General features: G+C 41.2%; 2 protein-coding genes across 4 annotated transcripts; both read right to left on the bottom strand.

Moving 5' to 3' along the window:
• Nucleotides 1-204: 204 nt before the first annotated feature.
• On the bottom strand, nt 205-10,715 carry LOC134329445 (cytochrome P450 3A40-like). Of its 2 annotated transcripts, none has more exons than XM_063010707.1 (14): nt 10,643-10,715; nt 9,614-9,720; nt 9,211-9,304; nt 9,064-9,116; nt 8,748-8,847; nt 8,539-8,652; nt 8,199-8,287; nt 7,621-7,769; nt 7,318-7,445; nt 5,646-5,730; nt 5,400-5,560; nt 2,676-2,902; nt 2,437-2,599; nt 205-589 (listed from the first exon to the last, which is right to left on the bottom strand). In XM_063010707.1, the coding sequence occupies exons 2-14, from the start codon at nt 9,685-9,687 to the stop codon at nt 485-487; spliced, it is 1,542 nt and encodes a 513-aa protein (XP_062866777.1). In that variant the 5' UTR covers nt 9,688-9,720; nt 10,643-10,715; the 3' UTR covers nt 205-484. The 2 variants fall into 2 exon arrangements, with proteins under 2 accessions (XP_062866777.1, XP_062866778.1); XM_063010708.1 differs by having other exon boundaries at nt 9,614-9,717; nt 10,643-10,703.
• Nucleotides 10,716-12,374: 1,659 nt separating this feature from the next.
• On the bottom strand, nt 12,375-18,732 carry LOC134329623 (cytochrome P450 3A27-like). Of its 2 annotated transcripts, none has more exons than XM_063010906.1 (14): nt 18,630-18,732; nt 18,302-18,408; nt 17,899-17,992; nt 17,747-17,799; nt 17,074-17,173; nt 16,600-16,713; nt 16,265-16,353; nt 16,028-16,176; nt 15,620-15,747; nt 15,450-15,534; nt 15,207-15,367; nt 13,408-13,634; nt 13,164-13,326; nt 12,375-12,744 (listed from the first exon to the last, which is right to left on the bottom strand). In XM_063010906.1, exons 2-14 carry the CDS (start codon nt 18,373-18,375, stop codon nt 12,670-12,672), a joined length of 1,512 nt encoding a protein of 503 aa, XP_062866976.1. In that variant the 5' UTR covers nt 18,376-18,408; nt 18,630-18,732; the 3' UTR covers nt 12,375-12,669. The 2 variants fall into 2 exon arrangements, with proteins under 2 accessions (XP_062866976.1, XP_062866978.1); XM_063010908.1 differs by having other exon boundaries at nt 18,302-18,405; nt 18,630-18,717.
• Between the last annotated feature and the right edge of the window lie 4,408 nt (nt 18,733-23,140).

Genomic DNA, 23,140 nt, shown 5'->3' with positions numbered 1-23,140 from the left:
GTGACCGGGGAGGCCACTGAAGAACACCAAACTCACGTTAATGGACGCAGTTGACTTGTAACCTGCCATTATAAGGTGTTCATGAGCCTAAAGAGGAAGCACATGTTCAGCATCGACGCTCAGACTGTCCAGGGTGTGGCCCAACCCTGCCCCCAGTGTTCCCAGCATTCACTTCACTTCACAAAAGCAGACGAGACAGTAACGTCGGACGGATGTATTTATTGTATGCACACGCGCTGCTCAGAATACATTCCTATGAACTGCATTTAGTCATATCCAATTCCCTGATTGTGTTTCACCTCGCCTGCTGTAGACCACTCATGAGGTCGTAACTGCAGCAGTTATTAAAAAGCTTATCATTAGAGAGTTATTAGCGAGCCGATCGTTGGAGAGTTATTAGAAAGCTGATCATCGCCTGTATAGGCGCCCGGATAGCAAACAAAAGCGTAAATCAAATATCCTGTCGTTTAGAAACGTCGATTTATCAGTGCTGGTCGTTTTTGGAGGCTCCGACACCTCGAGGAGTGAACTTGAGTTTGATGGGCTCTTTGGGACACATAAAAAGCTTGCTGCAGAACTCCAGCGGAATCTAAATAAGAAAACGAGGACATAAAGGAAACGTTAGCATAAATAAATATCATATTTTTAATACAGTATGTGGTAGCTTAGTGGTTACCGTACTATACTAGTAATCAGAAGGTTGCCAAGTCCAGCATTACCACCCCTAGTTGACATTTTGAAGATGCATTCATCCAAAGTTACTTAAAGACTGAATACTGTTCATGCAAATGAGGGGTAAGGGCCTTGCTCAGGGGCCCATCTGTGCCAACTTGGCAGTGGCAGTGGCAGGTATATAGTGGATCACAATCCCTTATCCTCTAAAATAGTGGATAACAATCCGTTACACTCCAATACAGTGGATCACAATTCCTTATACTGTAATACAGTGGATCACAATCCCTTACACTCTAATATAGTGGATCACAATCACTTATACTCTAATACAGTGGATCACAATTCCTTATACTCTAATATAGTGGATCACAATCCCTTATATTCTAATATAGTGGATCACAATACCTTACACTCTAATATAGTGGATCACAATCCCTTATACTCTAATATAGTGGATCACAATTCCTTATACTCTAATATAGTGGATCACAATCACTTATACTCTAATATAGTGGATCACAATCACTTATACTCTAATACAGTGGATCACAATTCCTTATACTCTAATATAGTGGATCACAATCCCTTACACTCTAATATAGTGGATCACAATACCTTACACTCTAATATAGTGGATCACAATCACTTATACTCTAATATAGTGGATCCCAACCCCCTAATATAGTGGATCACAATCCCTTATACTCTAATATAGTGGATCACAATTCCTTATACTCTAATATAGTGGATCACAATCACTTATACTCTAATATAGTGGATCACAATCACTTATACTCTAATACAGTGGATCACAATCACTTATACTCTAATATAGTGGATCCCAACCCCCTAATATAGTGGATCACAATCCCTTATACTCTAATATAGTGGATCACAATCCCTTATACTCTAATATAGTGGATCACAATCACTTATACTCTAATATAGTGGATCACAATCCCTTACACTCCAATACAGTGGATCACAATTCCTTATACTGTAATACAGTGGATCACAATCCCTTATACTGTAATACAGTGGATCACAACCCCCTATACTCTAATATAGTGGATCATAATCCCTTATACTCTAATATAGTGGATCACAATTCCTTATACACTAATACAGTGGATCACAATCCCTTATACACTAATACAGTGGATCACAATTCCTTATACTCTAATATAGTGGATCACAATCACTTATACTGTAATATAGTGGATCACAATCCCTTACACTCCAATACAGTGGATCACAATTCCTTATACTGTAATACAGTGGATCACAATCCCTTATACTGTAATACAGTGGATCACAACCCCCTATACTCTAATATAGTGGATCATAATCCCTTATACTCTAATATAGTGGATCACAATCCCTTATACTCTAATATAGTGGATCACAATTCCTTATACACTAATACAGTGGATCACAATTCTTTATACTCTAATATAGTGGATCACAATCCCTTACACTCTAATATAGTGGATCACAATCCCTTACACTCTAATACAGTGGATCCCAACACCTGATACTGTTTGTGTAATGTAGATCCCAACAATGATCCAGTGGATTAGAGAACACCTGATACTCTTAGTGAATACTATTTATGCAATTGAGGGGTAAGGGCCTTGCTCAGGGGTCCATGTGTGTCAACTTGGCAGTGTGGTGGGGCTTGAACCGGCAACCTTCTGGTCAACAGGCCAGTATTTTCCCCCCTGAGCTACCACTAATGATCCTCATTGGAAAACAAGTGACCTTGGTCTCATCGCAAGTGGAGACGTCGAATCTCTGCAGGATCTCCACGATGGCCAGCTTCAGAGACACCAGGGCGAACCTCATCCCGATGCAGATCCTCGGTCCCGCACCGAACGGCATGTACATGTAGGGGTCGACGTTCTCCTTGTTGCCCTTGGTGAACCTGAAACGTCGTACATAATAAAAATCAAGTCTGAGAGAACGTTGCGTTCATTCAGGATCCATGTTCTGCTCCGTACCTCTCTGGGTTGAAGACGTCCGGGTCGGGCCAGTATTCAGGATCCCTGTGCAGGGCGTAAATGGGCACCACGACGCTGGCCTGTTTAGGGATTGTAATGCCGTTGATCTCCACCGTCTTCTTGCAGAACCTGTCTAGCCGATTCGCGGCCGGGAACAATCGGAGGGATTCGCTCAGAGTGGCTTCAAGATAGTCCATGTTCATCAGCGGGTCGTACTCCACCTGAGCCTGGACTCACAGATACAGAACTGTACAATTAATGACATTAAAAATGGTGGTGGGTTCTAAGTTCCCAATTTCCAAGCGTTGTGGGTCCATATCTCGCTCCCTTTGTGAGCTCTATCCTTACGTCTGTGGTAGTCTCCTGTTTTGGCCCATTTTCTCCTGGTCTGTCTACGTCTGCCGTTGTCTCACTCTTTGTGTCCTCTGCCTCAGTGTTAGTCTCAATCATGGTCTTCTGTCTTGCTTTCTGTTTTTGTGTTGGCCTCGTCTCCCTCTCCGAGGCCTCAGTCCTCTATCTAAGACACTGTCATGTCTCAGTCTCAGGACCTCCGTCTCAGTCTGGGTAAGGGTCTCTGTCCTGCTCTTAGTGACGGCTCTATGTCGTCCTTTTGGTAAGGCAAGGCAAGGCAAGGCAAGTTTATTTGTATAGCACCTTTCATACACAGTGGCAATTCAAAGTGCTTTACATAAGGAAAAATTAAAAGCATTAAAACATTCCTGAGATCTAGAACCTCAGAAAGAGGTCCTGGTGTCAGACCTCCGTCTCAGTCTAGGTTAGGATCTCTGTCCTGCTCTTAGAGACGGCTCTATGTCGTCCTTTTGGTATCAGACCTCTGTCTCAGTCTGGGTTAAGATCTCTGTCCTGCTCTTAGTGACGGCTCTATGTCGTCCTTTTGGTGTCAGACCTCTGTCTCAGTCTGGGTTAAGATCTCTGTCCTGCTCTTAGTGACGGCTCTATGTCGTCCTTTTGGTGTCAGACCTCTGTCTCAGTCTGGGTAAGGGTCTCTGTCCTGCTCTTAGTGACGGCTCTATGTCGTCCTTTTGGTGTCAGACCTCTGTCTCAGTCTGGGTAAGGGTCTCTGTCCTGCTCTTAGTGACGGCTCTATGTCGTCCTTTTGGTGTCAGACCTCTGTCTCAGTCTGGGTAAGGGTCTGTGTCCTGCTCTTAGTGATGGCTCTGTCTTCTTTTTCCTGTCAGACCTCTGTCTCAGTCTGGGTAAGGGTCTCTGTCCTGCTCTTAGTGACGGCTCTATGTCGTCCTTTTGGTATCAGACCTCTGTCTCAGTCTGGGTTAAGATCTCTGTCCTGCTCTTAGTGACGGCTCTATGTCGTCCTTTTGGTGTCAGACCTCCGTCTCAGTCTGGGTTAAGATCTCTGTCCTGCTCTTAGTGACGGCTCTATGTCGTCCTTTTGGTGTCAGACCTCCGTCTCAGTATGGGTTAACATCTCTGTCCTGCTCTTAGTGACGGCTCTATGTCGTCTTTTTCCTGTCAGACCTCCGTCTCAGTCTGGGTAAGGGTCTCTGTCCTGCTCTTAGTGACGGCTCTATGTCGTCCTTTTGGTAAGGCAAGGCAAGGCAAGGCAAGTTTATTTGTATAGCACCTTTCATACACAGTGGCAATTCAAAGTGCTTTACATAAGGAAAAATTAAAAGCATTAAAACATTCCTGAGATCTAGAACCTCAGAAAGAGGTCCTGGTGTCAGACCTCCGTCTCAGTCTAGGTTAGGATCTCTGTCCTGCTCTTAGAGACGGCTCTATGTCGTCCTTTTGGTATCAGACCTCTGTCTCAGTCTAGGTTAGGATCTCTGTCCTGCTCTTAGTGACGGCTCTATGTCGTCCTTTTGGTGTCAGACCTCTGTCTCAGTCTGGGTAAGGATCTCTGTCCTGCTCTTAGTGACGGCTCTATGTCGTCCTTTTGGTGTCAGACCTCTTTCTCAGTCTGGGTTAAGATCTCTGTCCTGCTCTTAGTGACGGCTCTATGTCGTCTTTTTCCTGTCAGACCTCCGTCTCAGTCTGGGTAAGGGTCTGTGTCCTGCTCTTAGTGACGGCTCTATGTCGTCCTTTTGGTGTCAGACCTCTGTCTCAGTCTGGGTAAGGGTCTCTGTCCTGCTCTTAGTGACTGCTCTATGTCGTCCTTTTGGTATCAGACCTCTGTCTCAGTCTGGGTTAAGATCTCTGTCCTGCTCTTAGTGACGGCTCTATGTCGTCCTTTTGGTGTCAGACCTCTGTCTCAGTCTGGGTAAGGGTCTGTGTCCTGCTCTTAGTGACGGCTCTATGTCGTCCTTTTGGTATCAGACCTCTGTCTCAGTCTGGGTTAAGATCTCTGTCCTGCTCTTAGTGACGGCTCTATGTCGTCCTTTTGGTGTCAGACCTCTGTCTCAGTCTGGGTAAGGGTCTCTGTCCTGCTCTTAGTGATGGCGCTGTCTTCTTTTTCCTGTCAGACCTCTGTCTCAGTCTGGGTAAGGGTCTCTGTCCTGCTCTTAGTGACGGCTCTATGTCGTCCTTTTGGTATCAGACCTCTGTCTCAGTCTGGGTTAAGATCTCTGTCCTGCTCTTAGTGACGGCTCTATGTCGTCCTTTTGGTGTCAGACCTCCGTCTCAGTCTGGGTAAGGGTCCGTGTCCTGCTCTTATTGACGTCCCTTTGTGGCGACCCCGTCTCCGTCAGGTTTCCCTTCCTTTTTCTGCACTAGGTGAGTATCTTTAGAGCGTCGACTCCTCACCTGGTTGGGGAAGGTGTGGTCGATCTCCTCCTGAAGTTTCCTCATGGCGTCAGGGTTGGTGGCCATGTTGTAGAAGAAGAAGGACAGACTGCTGCTGCCCGACTCGTAACCGGCTAACATGAAGATCACGGACTGGCAGAGGATCTCGTTATCGCTCAGACCTTCGGACATCAGAGAAACACTTCGTTTAAATCCAATACAAGTAGGAATTCATAACAGAACCTCGAGTTCTGAGTGTCTGTGCACCTTTTTTTATCTGGTCTCCATTCTGGTCTTCGTTCTTCGGTGAGGTCTGAGATTCGATCATCAGCTGCAGGAAGTCCACTCTCCTCTACAAGAACATTGACCTTAAATTAATGTCACTTTAACATGAGCCAATCATCTAACCATGTGTACTCCGACTAATAAACCCAGGGAGGAGTTCAGTCCACTGCTGGTTTATCCACCTCACTGGTAGTTACTCATTACACAAGTTTATATCGAACACAGTCATGGACAAATTTAGGATCTTCAATTCACCTCACTTGCACGTCTTTGGACTGTGGGAGGAAACCGGAGCACCCGGAGGAAACTCACGCAGACACGGGGAGAACATGCAAACTCTACACAGAAAGGACCCGGACCGCCCCACCTGGGGATCGAACCAAGGACCTTCTTGCTGTGAGGTGACAGTGCTACCCACCGAGCCACCGTGCCGCCCTAAAATAAATATAAAGGGTGTAAAATGTAAATGCTTTTTTATCACTTCCCTTAAATTATTGAAGTCATTATATACACTTACACAAAATGAAACATTTTTAACCAGTTATGGTTATTATTAATGTTTGAATGTGCAATACACACAAAACCAGATTTATCTTATTTTAAACATCTTTATTTACCTGAGCTGATTATTGAGCATAACAATAACACAATATTAATGACCAGTAGTTCCGCTCTGCCTGAAACATATATGCATTGTTCATAACAAATTGTATATTACATTCTTTATAAAACTGGGAACCATAAAAGCAGCTGTGACGTTATGTTGCTATTATACTGCCAGAGGTGCCAGATGTTTCAGATGTGTTGTGTTTTTACCCGAGATCGTCGCCCCACATGGTTTACACATCGTCTTGTTTTTCACGACGTCAAATGAGAAATGTGTCCAGATATATATCGACTCTCCTCTTTCTCCCTGTTGACATTGTGGAGTTAATCTGGTTCCATGAGTAAAGAAAGTTCACAGGCTGGTCTGGTCTTCCCGGGTTTAGATCAAACTTGTGCGAGTGTGCACTTACCGCGGTACTGCAAAAGATTAGTACTGATTGGATGGCTAATCGGCTTGTCCCGCCTCTCCTCATACGCTAAAGTAGTTCTGATTGGATCTCTTTCTAACTTGTCCCGACCTTCCACAAAACTAAATCAGTTCTGATTGGATGTCGTCCCTGCCAAACATTTTCGTCTCCTTTATATTCGTTGACGAAAGTGTCGATTTATTTCGTCATAGTTTTTATCCTTTTATGTCGTTTTTATTTAGTCATCGTCTCGTTTTCGTCATGAAAAAAAGGTTCGTTGAGGAAAACTATGACGAAAATCATTCGTCAACGAAATTAACACTGGTTTGGTGCGACAGAATTGGTCCTCAAGGTGGAGGTCCCAGCACAAAGGGGCCACACAGTGAAACCAATGCTCAAGCTGGGCCGCTACAATCAAGTAAAGTGTAGAATCTACACATGGCTACCAGTTGCATGGTATGAGGACGGGGCTGATGGGTTACCGACAGCCAATCCCTGTGATATTCTGCAGGACCTCCTGAAGAGTTGCGTTCAGGAAGACCTCTGAGGTCTAGGAGCAGGTTTCTATTCAGCCAGACTAGCACAATTAACGTTAAATTAATTAAATTAGCTTCATATGATCAGAATGATGTCGACGGTACCTTATAGTTCTCGTCCAGTCGATCCACTTTGATCCTTTTCAGAGCAGCAAAAAAGAATTCCAGAGCCGATTCTGAGAAAACACTGAAGTTCAGTTTCTCCATCACTGGCAGCAGGAACGGGAAGAGCGCTAGCAAAACGAAAAAAAAAAAAAAAAACAATCAATTTTATTGCAGTGTTCCTGTTATAGTCTTACCCTCAACACTAACTAGCATGTTAGCTACACGGGTAACAACTAAGCTTTATATAGGGACTGCTGACCCCCCTTTCCACCCAAATATCCGGAGAAAGTCACGTTCCTGTACCTGCGATGAAAAGCCCAGGACTGAATAAATTAAAGTCCATCATCTTCTTGACGTTGGACGCGAACGGGTCGTTGGGGTTGTTGAGGGAGTCGATGTTGACGCTGAAGGCCGAGCCGGTGATCACGTCCATGGTGTACGCCCCGAACAACCTGGAATCACAGCGCAACATACAGGTATGTGACCAGAAGTACATGGACACCCATTCTAATGACCACACTAAATTAATGGTGAAGACCAAGCATCCTGTTCCAGCATGAGGAGGGAAAAGCCAGATCCATACAGACGTGACTTGATGAGTTTAGTATGGAGGAGCTCCAGATGTACTCCCTAACCCCATGGAACTCACTTAGCTGGATGTCAGTGCAATCTGGCGCCCACACAGACCAGACAGAGTCTTAAGGGTGGTCGAGGTTGAGGAACCAACACAAGAGACAATTAAATCATGGAGATTCCTGAGGTTCCTCTAAAGGGAACTTAAGTCTGGACCACACGGTGTATTATAGCCGGAGAGTCGAGCGAGGTGATTGGTTGAACGTGAGGTAACTCTCTATTTGATGGAAAGATGAACATGATCTTACTTGTTGATGTTAACTCCACCGCCTTGCTTCGCTGTCTTCTCCAGATTTTTGACCAAAGTGTTTGAGTGGTTCTTCATGATCCAAAACATCTGCATGAAGAATCAGAGTTGATCTCATTCATCTGGTACTCTGGTAATTGTCTTTTAGTTCTAGACTCTAAAGTTCCTGAGGTTCTAGTTCCATGGTACCCTAGACTTAGTCCCAGAGTTTAGAATTTCTACTTCTAGTCCCTTGGCCTCTAGTCCTAGTGTTTGTGAAGGTGTGTATGGTCTGAAGTATATAATAATACATTTATAATGGTAGAGATTAGCTCAGGGTGAGGTGGAGGTTATTCACGGACCTCCTTCAGCCTGCCGCTGGTGAACAGTGGCGACAGGGCGCTCCTGATCCTCTTCCATTCCTCGTCTTTGCTGTCGAACAGAGTGCCTTTCAGAGGGCCGCCCAAACTCTGCTCCTGCCACACCCCAGGATAAAGCGCTCGGAATTAAAGGTCGTGTTTACACGCCAGAACAAACAAAAGAACCTCGTCCTGTGTTTATGTAGACGTACCTTCTTGTTGGTGAAATAGGTGTAAAACTCCTTCACAAGGACCGATTTTATGATGGTGCTGTCCACGGTACAGAGTACAGGAGATCTCCCGTCGTATATTCTGCGATACAAAGTATATACGACATATAGTAATATGTTTTAAAAATTTATGATCTTATAAATGTCAAGATTTACAGTTACAATCTGTGGTGAAACCTAAAACCTGGTTTAAAAAAAGGCTCCTCAGCCTGTTGTGAAGCACAATTGGTCAAAAATCTAGTACGCAGTGACCATAACGCCGTCCAGACACACACTACTAAAGAATGAACACACTCACCCCCAGGTTTTTCCATATTTCTGAAAGCACTCCATGTCAAACTCATGTATAGCCTGAAACAATAAACCCTCAGAATTAATTCCTCACGTTTGTTTATTAACGTCCAGATTTATCTGATAACTGGAGATGAATCGTGTCCAGACTCACCTTCTTGTACTCCAACAGGGTCCCGACGAAGGGAAGAGGCTTAGGGCCGGGGATTCCTAACTGCCTGAAGAGTCCATAGGGCCAGTATCCATACCTGGTGGAAGAGATCCAACACGGCTTAACCAGAAGTTTGTGGACACACATCAGACATCACATGCTGCTCTACTAACTTCGGCCCCTTTCTTGGAAGTTCCAAAACCATTTAACCTCTGGAACGTCGGCGAGGTCGGGCACTGTACCATGCTCACCATGCTCAGTTGATCTGGCATTCACTAATTCTGCCAGATACTGAAGTTTTACAGCTCCAGAGTCCAGTGCTGGTGTGCTTTGTACCAATGTTCAGTCGTGTTATTAATGTTATACAGTATATAAAATGATTAGCACTATAATGCTGAGTACTTACACCACCACGAGACTGATGAGGAGCAGCAGGAGAGTCCAGGTTTCAGCCGAGAAATACACGAGATATCCCTCCATCACGCTTCAGGGTCCCGGTGTACACCGTGTCTGCTAAATTATAAGAACAGACTGGAGTACTGACCTCAACCATCCAACCTTCCCTCTTTTATATGGTCTGCCCATTACAGTGATAACTCCACCCAACGTTGTTCCGATAAACGATTAAAAAAAAAGTCCACTAGTGTCAGTTTAGGCAACTCCACGTCCGAAATATTTAACAAAAATAGCAATAATAAATAAATGGCATGTATATCAAATAACATGTATTTCATCATTTTAAAGCTAAATAGTGTCTTGTTTACTTGAAGTGCGGTAGCCGTAGTTCCGGAGAAGATATTTTAACAATGTTAATAATAAAAAGCCATTTATTTAGCCCATATTAGAGAGATCATAAACAAGAAGCAAAATTAACTAAAATAAAGTAATTGGGGTAAATCAATTAAAATGCATAAATGTATTAAAGACAGTACAATGTTGAACTGTGTTTATACGTCGTCTAGAAGCTTTATTCGACTTAGTCTTGAGTCCTGGATGGAATTAATACTGTAAGCTGTGGTGTTTCTGTAGTTCACTTTAAATGACACTATTAAATTACATACAAAGACTCTGATCGGCCGTGCATTCTTCAGTGCATGTCTGTAATCTGTAAACTATTGGTCCACATATAGATAAATAAAAAAATATGCATATTTAATGATGTAAATAAAAGATTCAAGGCTGTGAAAAGCTCCCTTGTGAGTCTCCAGTGTTCCAGATTTATAGTTATATTGTTTATTCATTTCTTTAACTCGATCGATCAGAACTGGATTAAATGTGTGTGTGTGTGTGTGTGTTGTGTACTGGGATGTTGTTTTTCTTCCACTTCACACTTGATAAAGAGTTCAGTTGATTTAAAGCTTTAGTTTTAATCAGAACTTTGTTCAGGACTGTAGAACTAAACGTTCTCCCGGTTGCTGCTTAGTGAAGCTCCTACCTTTTACACAGCTGGATCCTCCTTAAATCCTCCTTAAATCTTCTTACTCTCTCGATCTGACCAAACAGAAACAGCCGCCAGCTACTGTGTGTGGCTGCACATCTGGTTACATAACAGGACATGAACTGGAACAAGAGCCAGAGCTTTCTCCACCCCCAAAAATCTCTTAAAGGGGCGAAACACTGAAACTCCCAAAACCACTGAAATAACCACCAGCTTCAGCTCACACTGGACAACAGAGAACAACATATAGAAAATATACCATCAATGTTAGAAACTTAGTCATGAAGCCTTAAGCTTTCCGGAACAGTCCTTAATTGGTTCAGGTCTTATTTAGAAGACCGGAGTTACTTTGTCACTATTGGCAGCTGTGAATCTGACAGGGTGGCTATGACATGTGGAATCCCACAGGGATCAGTTCTCGGACCTCTTCTGTTCAATCTTTATATGCTGCCATTAGGCCAAATGCTACAGGCTAACAACATTGATTACCATAGTTATGCAGATGACACACAGATATATCTGGCTCTCTCACCAGATGATTACAGCCCAATAGATTCACTGTGTCAGTGTCTGGAGGACATCAATAACTGGATGAGCCAGAATTTTTTACAGTTAAATAAGGACAAAACAGAGATTGTCGTGTTTGGCAGCAAAGAGAAGAGGTCTAGTGTCAGTGAACACCTCAGTTCCCGGGCTCTAAAAACCAAAGACCAAGTCCGAAATCTTGGTGTTCTAATAGACTCAGATCTCACATTCACCAGCCATATTAAAACCATCACCAAAACAGCCTTCTACCATCTTAGAAATATAGCCAAAATCAAGGGTCTAGTGTGCCAACAAGACCTAGAGAAGCTGATCCATGCTTTTATCTCCAGTAGGGTGGACTATTGTAATGGTCTCTTAACTGGACTTCCCAAAAAGACCATTAAACAGTTACAGCTCATTCAGAACGCTGCTGCTAGAGTTTTAACTAAGACGAAGAGAACTGAGCACATCACTCCAGTTCTAAAATCTCTACACTGGCTTCCGGTTAGTTACAGAATAGAATTTAAAGTGCTGCTACTGGTCTATAAATCACTGAATGGGTTCGGCCCAGAATACATCTCAGATATGTTTAGAGAATATAAACCCAGTAGATCTCTTAGATCCATGGACTCAGGTCAGCTAGTTGAGCCCAGAGTCCAAACTAAACACGGTGAAGCAGCATTTAGCTGTTGGGCTGCATATAACTGGAACAGACTGCAGGAGATATTAGATGTTCCACAAATGTAGAAATGTTTAAATCCAGGTTAAAAACTTTTCTTTTTTCTTGTGCCTATGATTGAGCTCGAAATTTTTACTATTACCCTCATTTTACCACATTTCTTTTAGTTTTTCATGCTCTTAATAATTCTTTTTATAGAGTAGTGTACATTCTAAATTGTAGTGTATATTTTACTATATTTTCTTTTAATTTTTTGTGTTCTTAATTTTTTATCTCTCTTGTTTGAATTTCATGCTCTATTAATTGTAACTAAATGTTTGCAAGAAGTCTTTCAGAGGTTCTAGATCTCAGGAATGTTTTAATGCTTTTAATTAATTTTTTTCCTTATGTAAAGCACTTTGAATTGCCACTGTGTATGAAAGGTGCTATACAAATAAACTTGCCTTGCCTTAAGTCATGTGCAGCACCAACACCCTCCCCCCCATAGAGTTCGGCCGAGTGTATAAAAAGAAGCAGGGACAAACATTGGTGGTATGTATTTATTATATATAACTAACACGCCCCCTCCGACGTGTGCAGGACCGAGCACTTCTTTTCCCCTGCACCGGGCGGGTTAACACAGAAGTCACGCACCGACATCCATTACCCCCCGTCCGTCCATCAGCCAGCAGTGATGCAGAATCCCCTCAAGCCACTCCCACCGTACAGCCGCCCGCCCGAACACCCACCCGCCAGCCCGAGAGCAAATCCCAGGTCAGAATTAAAGTGAATTTTGAAAACGTTAAATCATCAGGTGCTGGTGGGTGTCGGAGGCTCCGTCTCATCGAGGAGTGAACTCGAGTTTGATGGGGTCTTTGGGACACATGAAAGGGTTGGCGCCCATTTCCAACGGAACCTAAAAGAAGGAACGAGAACAAGATCACGAATCGGAGTAAGTGGAATTGTAGTAATGACATCACACAGAGTTTAGGACGGTCGACCAACCAGAACGCATGAAATTAATTCTACAGCATTAAAATATGATCTTTATTATGGAACTCTTTCTGGGTTTGGTGTTTTGACCGCACCATTCTTTCTGTATTCTTTCACCTCTCCCAAAAAGTAGGACTCACTGTTACTGCAGCAAGGAGGTGACCATGCTTTCAGCCTTACCTCCCTCTGACACGGCAAATGTGGGCTATCGTGATAGACCTCCGCATTACTAGAGAGCTCGTTTATCCTATCTAGTCCAATCAAAGGATTCTCGGGTCACAGGGATTGAACCCTCAGCTGAGTTCTGACTCGGGTCATGAATGTGGCGTTAGAAGAACTGACCTTGGTCTCCTCACAGAGGCGGATGTCGAATCTCTGCAGGATCTCCACGATGGCCAGCTTCATGACCACCAGGGCGAACCTCATCCCGATGCAGTTCCTGGGTCCTGCGCCAAAAGGCATGTACACGTAGGGGTCGACGTCCTCCTTGTTGTCCTCGGTGAACCTGAAACATCAATGATCCAAAAGTAATGATCTGCCATCTCTGTTCCACATACCAGACCGATACCCATGTGCTGCTCTGTACCTCTCGGGGTTGAAGGTGTCCGGGTCCGTCCAGTATTCAGGATCCCTGTGGAGGGCGTAAATGGGCACCATGACGATTACATCTTTGGGGATTTTGATACCGTTGATCTCTACGGTTTTCTTGCAGATTCGGTCTGTCCGACCAGCGACCGGGTATAACCGGAGCGACTCCCTCAGAGCGGCGTCCAGGTAGTCCATGTTCATCACCAGGTCGTACTCAGCTGGAGCCTGGACTCACAGATACAGAATTATACACCTGATTCATGTTCCACCCTTCTGTTCTGGTCTCTGTTAGTCCTCTGTCTTGGTCTCGTATGGTCTCCGTTAGTCCTCTGTCTCTTCAGTTTATGGTCTCTGTTAGTCCTCTGTCTTGGTCTCTTTTGGTCTCTGTTAGTCCTCTGTCTTGGTCTCGTATGGTCTCAGTTAGTCCTCTGTCTCTTCAGTTTATGGTCTCTGTTAGTCCTCTGTCTCTTCAGTTTATGGTCTCTGTTAGTCCTCTGTCTTGGTCTCTTATAGTCTCTGTTAGTCCTCTGTCTTGGTCTCTTATAGTCTCTGTTAGTCCTCTGTCTTGGTCTCTTATGGTCTCTGTTAGTCCTCTGTCTTGATCTCTTATGGTCTCTGTTAGTCCTCTGTCTTGGACTCGTATGGTCTCCGTTAGTCCTCTGTCTCTTCAGTTTATGGTCTCTGTTAGTCCTCTGTCTTGGTCTCTTATGGTCTCTGTTAGTCCTCTGTCTTGGTCTCTGTTAGTCCTCTGTCTTGGTCTCTTATGGTTTCTGTTAGTCCTCTGTCTTGGTCTCTTATGGTTTCTGTTAGTCCTCTGTCTTGGTCTCTGTTAGTCCTCTGTCTTGGTCTCTTATGGTCTCTGTTAGTCCTCTGTCTTGGTCTCTTATGGTTTCTGTTAGTCCTCTGTCTTGGTCTCTTATGGTCTCTGTTAGTCCTCTGTCTTGGTCTCTTATGGTTTCTGTTAGTCCTCTGTCTTGGTCTCTTATGGTCTCTGTTAGTCCTCTGTCTTGGTCTCTGTTAGTCCTCTGTCTTGGTCTCTTATGGTTTCTGTTAGTCCTCTGTCTTGGTCTCTTATGGTTTCTGTTAGTCCTCTGTCTTGGTCTCTGTTAGTCCTCTGTCTTGGTCTCTTATGGTCTCTGTTAGTCCTCTGTCTTGGTCTCTTATGGTTTCTGTTAGTCCTCTGTCTTGGTCTCTTATGGTCTCTGTTAGTCCTCTGTCTTGGTCTCTTATGGTTTCTGTTAGTCCTCTGTCTTGGTCTCTTATGGTTTCTGTTAGTCCTCTGTCTTGGTCTCTTATGGTTTCTGTTAGTCCTCTGTCTTGGTCTCTTATGGTCTCTGTTAGTCCTCTGTCTTGGTCTCTTATGGTCTCTGTTAGTCCTCTGTCTTGGTCTCTTATAGTCTCTGTTAGTCCTCTGTCTCTTCAGTTTATGGTCTCTGTTAGTCCTCTGTCTTGGTCTCTTATAGTCTCTGTTAGTCCTCTGTCTTGGTCTCGATTCGTCTCCATTAGTCCTCTGTCTCTTCAGTTTATGGTCTCTGTTAGTCCTCTGTTTTGGTCTCTTATGGTCTCTGTTAGTCCTCTGTCTTTGTTCCTGTTGGTCTTCTGTCTCAGTCACTTTTATGGTCTCTGTGTTTTGACCTTTGTCAATTACCCTTATGGTGTTGAGGGTCTTGCTCGGGGTCCCAAAAGTGGCAACCTGTACCATCCCAACAGCAACCTACGTTTGCCCTCATTGAGCACTAGGTCAGCAATTACATGACCGTAATAATTCAGTAGAACTTTAGAACGTGGACTCCTCACCTGGTTGGGGAAGGTGTGGTCGATCTCCTCCTGAAGTTTCCTCATGGCGTCAGGATTGGTGGCTATGTTGTAGAAGAAGAACGCCAGAGTGCTGCTGCTCGTCTCATAACCGGCGAAGATGAAGATCACGGACTGGCAGAGGATCTCGTGATCGCTCAGACCTTCAGACACCAGACACACACCGGTGAATAAAGACGTCACCTCTTTATCCAAGACTACAGAACCTTCTGAGTGTCTGTGCACCTTTACTCATCTGGTCTCCATTCTGGTCGCCCTCCATCGGTGAGGTCTGAGAGTCCATCATCAGCTGCAGGAGGTCCACTCTCCTCTACAAGAACAACGAGCTGAGATTAATGTCGGTTTAATACGGGGGTGGAAGTGGACACGTCCCAATACCTTTGTATCAAAGGTACCTTGTAGTTCTCATCCTGTCGATCCACTTTGATCTTCTTCAGCGATGCAAAGAAGAATTCAACCGTCGATTTGGGGAAAACGCTGAAGTTCAGTTTCTCCAGCAATGGCAGCATGAAGGGGAACAGCGCTAGCAAACGGATACATACATTTATTATTAATTTATTACTGTTAGAACCTGGATCTCACCACTAGACTAAATGTACTCTTGTGGCTGCTCTTGTATTTAGGCTCCACCAAAATGGATCTGGTCCTCATACCAAACCCTGGATGCCCTTCCTAATGCAACCCTTCTATATCTCTTCTGAACTGGTACCTGCACTAAGATGTTCCAGCCATCACAGCGACGGTGGGCTAGCACCCCACCTCACGGATCTAACAAACAACTGGAGAACATCACGTTCCTCTACCTGCAATGAAGAGCAGAGGATTGAAGAAATCAAACTCCACTAGTTTCTTGACGTTGGTCACGAACGGGTCGTTGGGGTTGTTGAGGGAGTCGATGTCCACGCTGAAGGCCGAGCCGGTGATCACATCCATCATGTACGCTCCGAACAGCCTGAAATTACAGCACGAATGTTTTATGTTATTATTTTGTTTGTTTTTGGTGCAAAGTTCACTGAGATGTTGAGAGAACATGACCTTACTCTTTGACATCAACTCTACCAGCTTGCTTTGCTGTCTTCTTTAGATTTTTGACCATAGTGTCTGCGTGGGTCTTCATGATCCAAAACATCTGCACGAAGAATCAGAGTTGATCTCATTCATCTGGTTTTGTCTTTTAGTTCTAGACTCTAAAGTTCCTGAGGTTCTAGTTCCATGGTACCATTTTCTACTTTCTACTTTTAGTCTCTAGTTCTTTGTGTTTAGACCTTGGTGCTTGTGAAGGTGTTTACAGTCTGAAGTATATATTAATTCGTTTATTATGGTAGAGATCAGCAGATAAGGTTAGGTCAGGGTGAGGTGGAGGTCAATCACACACCTCCTTCAGTCGGCCGCTGGTAAACGACGGAGACAGGACGCTCCTGATCCTCTTCCAGTCCTCGTCTTTGCTCAGGAACACAGCGTTGTACAGATCGCCGTTCAAACCGAAGTCCTGCCAACACCCGGAGACAAGGTACTCGGAGTTAAAGGTCATGTTTACATGGTAATCAGAACCATGGAGGAATTTTGTCAAGTCACTGTGATGAGTCTTTTCAGTAATGCCAAGGGGGAGAAGAACTCAAGATCTGACATAGCTTTATTCAGGGTCACGGGGGCAACAGGGCAAGCAAAGCAGCCCGGCTCCTCTGGTGGAATCCCTAGACATTCCCAGGTTCCCAGGTTCTAGGTCTGCCCTGGGGCCTCCTTCCCGTCAGACAGGTCATTCGAAGGGGTTCACAATCTTTTTCTTCATGGTATTTAACAATACGAGGTGTATTAATGGTGTATTAAGGTCATTAGTATATGGACGTACCCTCCTGTTGGTGAACAAGGTGTAACACTCCTTCACAAGGACAGATTTGATGACGGTTTTATCCGTGATACAAAGTACAGGAGACCTGCCGTCGTATATTCTGGAAGACAAAATATATAAAACACGTTCACGTCTTACTAGCGTGTATATTATTTCTCATAGTTAGCATCTCTATATAGGCTTATGTATTCATTAGTGTAGTATAGCTGCATTCCTTAGTTAGCTTTTTGTATTTAGAAGAACTTAGCTAATAGATTAGTGGGGGTATGGTATTTATTTAGTGTTCTTATTAGCATTAGCGATTAGCATTAACGATTAGCGATTAGCATAACATCCTTTTAGTGATGAGGGTAGCTCCGAGTATAGTGTGTTGTGTACATAATGTCGCTTCTTTTGTTACTTTACATCAGCCCGGTCTGTTAGCAGCACTGAATTTTACCTCAGTAACTCCAGAATCTTTAGATTAGCAGGTTTATAGTTACTGTGGTAATTACAGTGTTGTATGTAGAGTGTCTATACGTCCGGTACACGTATTCAGGTACACCCTATTCATAGGGTTGAATTTAAGTTTAGCGATTGAGGTAGGCGCTATTTTTGGGTTTAGGCTGGAGATAAAGTGTATTAGGTTTGGGATTAGAGTTAGATAAATAATGTGTAACGAACACACACTCACCCCCAAACTCTCCCATACTTCCTAAAACACTCCACGTCAAACTCATGTATCGGCTGAAATGAATAAATAAATCGTTATAATTAAAACCTCACGTTTGTTTATTAACGTCCAGATTTATCTGATAACTGGAGATGAATCGTGTCCAGACTCACCTTCTTGTACTCCAACAGGGTCCCGACGAAGGGAAGAGGCTTAGGGCCGGGGATTCCTAACTTCCTGAAGAGTCCATAGGGCCAGTATCCATACCTGGTGGAAGAGATCCAACACGGCTTAACCAGAAGTTTGTGGACACACATCAGGCATCACATGCTGCTCTACTAACTTCGGCCCCTTTCTTGGAAGTTCCAAAACCATTTAACCTCTGGAACGTCGGCGAGGTCGGGCACTGTACCATGCTCACCATGCTCAGTTGATCTGGCATTCACTAATTCTGCCAGATACTGAAGTTTTACAGCTCCAGAGTCCAGTGCTGGTGTGCTTTGTACCAATGTTCAGTCGTGTTATTAATGTTATACAGTATATAAAATGATTAGCACTATAATGCTGAGTACTTACACCACCACGAGACTGATGAGGAGCAGCAGGAGAGTCCAGGTTTCAGCCGAGAAATACACGAGATATCCCTCCATCACGCTTCAGGGTCCCGGTGTACACCGTGTCTGCTAAATTATAAGTTTAAGTGAATTTAAATCCAGATAAAACAAATAAAAACAGAATATTGATGGTGTGTGTGTGTGTGTTGTGTACTAGAATTTAATTTTTATTAATTATATTTATTTAGTTCTTTAAAGCTTTAGTTTTAATCAGTTACTGTGATTAATAATTTCATGATTGTTACACTCTGAATTTTGTTCTCTTGGTTGCAGGATTGTGAAGCTCCTACCTTTTACACAGCTGGATTCTCCTCTTCTGGTTCTTTAGGGTTTAGAACAGAAAACGATTTTCAGCAGCTAAATTTACTTCCTCGATCAGACCAAACAGAAACAGCTGCTGTGGCTGCACATCTGGTTACATAACAGGACATGAACTGGTCTCCACCCCCCAAATCTCTTAAAGGGCCGAAACACTGCTGATGTGACCATATAAGACTATGGTGAGTGTATACCCCCACTAATCTATTAGCTAAGCACAGCAAAAAGCTAACTCAAGAATGCAGCTATACTACACTAATGAATACATAAGCCTATATAGAGATGCTAACTATGAGAAATAATATACACGCTAGTAAGACGTGAACGTGTTTTATATATTTTGTCTTCCAGAATATACGACGGCAGGTCTCCTGTACTTTGTATCACGGATAAAACCGTCATCAAATCGGTCCTTGTGAAGGAGTGTTACAGGAGGGTACGTCCATATACTAATGACCTTAATACACCATTAATACACCTCGTATTGTTAAATTCCATGAAGAAAAAGATTGTGAACCCCTTCGAATGACCTGTCTGACGGGAAGAAGGCCCCAGGGCAGACCTAGAACCTGGGAACCTGGGAATGTCTAGGGATTCCACCAGAGGAGCTGGGCTGCTTTGCTTGCCCTGTTGCCCCCGTGACCCTGAATAAAGCTATGTCAGATCTTGAGTTCTCCTCCCCCTTGGCATTACTGAAAAGACTCATCACAGTGACTTGACAAAATTCCTCCATGGTTCTGATTACCATGTAAACATGACCTTTAACTCCGAGTACCTTGTCTCCGGGTGTTGGCAGGACTTCGGTTTAAACGGCGATCTGTACAACGCTGTGTTCCTGAGCAAAGATGAGGACTGTGTGAAATAAGACTATAGTGAGTGTATAGTATGATGATATATAAGACTATAGTAAGAGTATAGTATGATGATATATAAGACTATAGTGAGTGTATAGTATGATGATATATAAGACTACAGTGAGTGTATAGTATGATGATATATAACACTATAGTGAGTGTATAGTATGATGATATATAAGACTATAGTGAGTGTATAGTATGATGATATATAACACTATAGTAAGAGTATAGTATGATGATATATAAGACTATAGTGAGTGTATAGTATGATGATATACAGTATAAGACTACAGTGAGTGTATAGTATGATGATATATAAGACTATAGTGAGTGTATAGTATGATGATATATAATACTACAGTGAGTGTATAGTATGATGATATATAAGACTATAGTGAGTGTATAGTATGATGATATATAAGACTATAGTGAGTGTATAGTATGATGATATATAAGACTATAGTAAGAGTATAGTATGATGATATATAAGACTATAGTGAGTGTATAGTATGATGATATATAAGACTATAGTGAGTGTATAGTATGATGATGTATAAGACTATAGTGAGTGTATAGTATGATGATATATAAGACTACAGTGAGTGTATAGTATGATGATATATAAGACTACAGTGAGTGTATAGTATGATGATATATAACACTATAGTGAGTGTATAGTATGATGATATATAACACTATAGTGAGTGTATAGTATGATGATATATAACACTATAGTAAGAGTATAGTATGATGATATATAAGACTATAGTGAGTGTATAGTATGATGATATATAAGACTATAGTAAAAGTATAGTATGATGATATATAAGACTATAGTGAGTGTATAGTATGATGATATATAAGACTATAGTAAGAGTATAGTATGATGATATATAAGACTATAGTGAGTGTATAGTATGATGATATATAAGACTACAGTGAGTGTATAGTATGATGATATATAAGACTACAGTGAGTGTATAGTATGATGATATATAAGACTATAGTAAGAGTATAGTATGATGATATATAACACTATAGTGAGTGTATAGTATGATGATATATAAGACTATAGTGAGTGTATAGTATGATGATATACAGTATAAGACTACAGTGAGTGTATAGTATGATGATATATAAGACTACAGTGAGTGTATAGTATGATGATATATAAGACTATAGTGAGTGTATAGTATGATGATGTATAAGACTATAGTGAGTGTATAGTATGATGATATATAAGACTACAGTGAGTGTATAGTATGATGATATATAAGACTATAGTGAGTGTATAGTATGATGATATATAACACTATAGTGAGTGTATAGTATGATGATATATAACACTATAGTAAGAGTATAGTATGATGATATATAACACTATAGTGAGTGTATAGTATGATGATATATAAGACTATAGTGAGTGTATAGTATGATGATATATAACACTATAGTAAGAGTATAGTATGATGATATATAACACTATAGTGAGTGTATAGTATGATGATATATAAGACTATAGTGAGTGTATAGTATGATGATATACAGTATAAGACTACAGTGAGTGTATAGTATGATGATATATAAGACTACAGTGAGTGTATAGTATGATGATATATAAGACTATAGTAAGAGTATAGTATGATGATATATAACACTATAGTGAGTGTATAGTATGATGATATATAAGACTATAGTGAGTGTATAGTATGATGATATACAGTATAAGACTACAGTGAGTGTATAGTATGATGATATATAAGACTACAGTGAGTGTATAGTATGATGATATATAAGACTATAGAAAGTGTATAGTATGAAGATGTATAAGACTATAGTGAGTGTATAGTATGATGATATATAAGACTACAGTGAGTGTATAGTATGATGATATATAAGACTATAGTGAGTGTATAGTATGATGATATATAACACTATAGTGAGTGTATAGTATGATGATATATAACATTATAGTAAGAGTATAGTATGATGATATATAACACTATAGTGAGTGTATAGTATGATGATATATAAGACTACAGTGAGTGTATAGTATGATGATATATAAGACTACAGTGAGTGTATAGTATGATGATATATAAGACTATAGTAAGAGTATAGTATGATGATATATAACACTATAGTGAGTGTATAGTATGATGATATATAAGACTATAGTGAGTGTATAGTATGATGATATACAGTATAAGACTACAGTGAGTGTATAGTATGATGATATATAAGACTACAGTGAGTGTATAGTATGATGATATATAAGACTATAGTGAGTGTATAGTATGATGATGTATAAGACTATAGTGAGTGTATAGTATGATGATATATAAGACTACAGTGAGTGTATAGTATGATGATATATAAGACTATAGTGAGTGTATAGTATGATGATATATAACACTATAGTGAGTGTATAGTATGATGATATATAACACTATAGTAAGAGTATAGTATGATGATATATAACACTATAGTGAGTGTATAGTATGATGATATATAAGACTATAGTGAGTGTATAGTATGATGATATATAACACTATAGTAAGAGTATAGTATGATGATATATAACACTATAGTGAGTGTATAGTATGATGATATATAAGACTATAGTGAGTGTATAGTATGATGATATACAGTATAAGACTACAGTGAGTGTATAGTATGATGATATATAAGACTACAGTGAGTGTATAGTATGATGATATATAAGACTATAGTAAGAGTATAGTATGATGATATATAACACTATAGTGAGTGTATAGTATGATGATATATAAGACTATAGTGAGTGTATAGTATGATGATATACAGTATAAGACTACAGTGAGTGTATAGTATGATGATATATAAGACTACAGTGAGTGTATAGTATGATGATATATAAGACTATAGTGAGTGTATAGTATGATGATGTATAAGACTATAGTGAGTGTATAGTATGATGATATATAAGACTACAGTGAGTGTATAGTATGATGATATATAAGACTATAGTGAGTGTATAGTATGATGATATATAACACTATAGTGAGTGTATAGTATGATGATATATAACATTATAGTAAGAGTATAGTATGATGATATATAACACTATAGTGAGTGTATAGTATGATGATATATAAGACTATAGTGAGTGTATAGTATGATGATATATAACACTATAGTAAGAGTATAGTATGATGATATATAAGACTATAGTGAGTGTATAGTATGATGATATTTAAGACTATAGTAAGAGTATAGTATGATGATATATAAGACTATAGTGAGTGTATAGTATGATGATATATAAGACTATAGTAAGAGTATAGTATGATATATAAGACTATAGTGAGTGTATAGTATGATGATATATAACACTATAGTAAGAGTATAGTATGATGATATATAACACTATAGTGAGTGTATAGTATGATGATATATAAGACTATAGTGAGTGTATAGTATGATGATATATAACACTATAGTAAGAGTATAGTATGATGATATATAAGACTATAGTGAGTGTATAGTATGATGATATTTAAGACTATAGTAAGAGTATAGTGTGATGATATATAAGACTATAGTGAGTGTATAGTATGATGATATATAAGACTATAGTAAAAGTA

Source organism: Trichomycterus rosablanca, chromosome 15 (assembly GCF_030014385.1).
Source record: "Trichomycterus rosablanca isolate fTriRos1 chromosome 15, fTriRos1.hap1, whole genome shotgun sequence".
NCBI classification, from domain to species: domain Eukaryota; kingdom Metazoa; phylum Chordata; class Actinopteri; order Siluriformes; family Trichomycteridae; genus Trichomycterus; species Trichomycterus rosablanca.
The sequence above is the reverse complement of the archived record's forward strand: the minus strand, read 5'-3'. Positions and strand labels throughout refer to the sequence as shown.

What these genes read in the sequence shown, in the direction of transcription:
- LOC134329445 (XM_063010707.1), bottom strand. Translation starts at nt 9,687, where the DNA reads ATGGAGGGATATCTCGTGTATTTCTCGGCTGAAACCTGGACTCTCCTG. An exon ending in AAATATGGAAAAACCTGGGG is followed by an intron (nt 8,848 to 9,063) that starts GTGAGTGTGTTC and finishes TTTGTATCGCAG; the next exon opens with AATATACGACGGGAGATCTC. An exon ending in TGGAGACCAGATAAAAAAAG is followed by an intron (nt 5,561 to 5,645) that starts GTGCACAGACAC and finishes TGATGTCCGAAG; the next exon opens with GTCTGAGCGATAACGAGATC.
- LOC134329623 (XM_063010906.1), bottom strand. Translation starts at nt 18,375, where the DNA reads ATGGAGGGATATCTCGTGTATTTCTCGGCTGAAACCTGGACTCTCCTG. An exon ending in TCCTCTGCTCTTCATTGCAG is followed by an intron (nt 15,748 to 16,027) that starts GTAGAGGAACGT and finishes TCCGTTTGCTAG; the next exon opens with CGCTGTTCCCCTTCATGCTG. An exon ending in GCCTCTGTGAGGAGACCAAG is followed by an intron (nt 12,745 to 13,163) that starts GTCAGTTCTTCT and finishes TCCTTCTTTTAG; the next exon opens with GTTCCGTTGGAAATGGGCGC.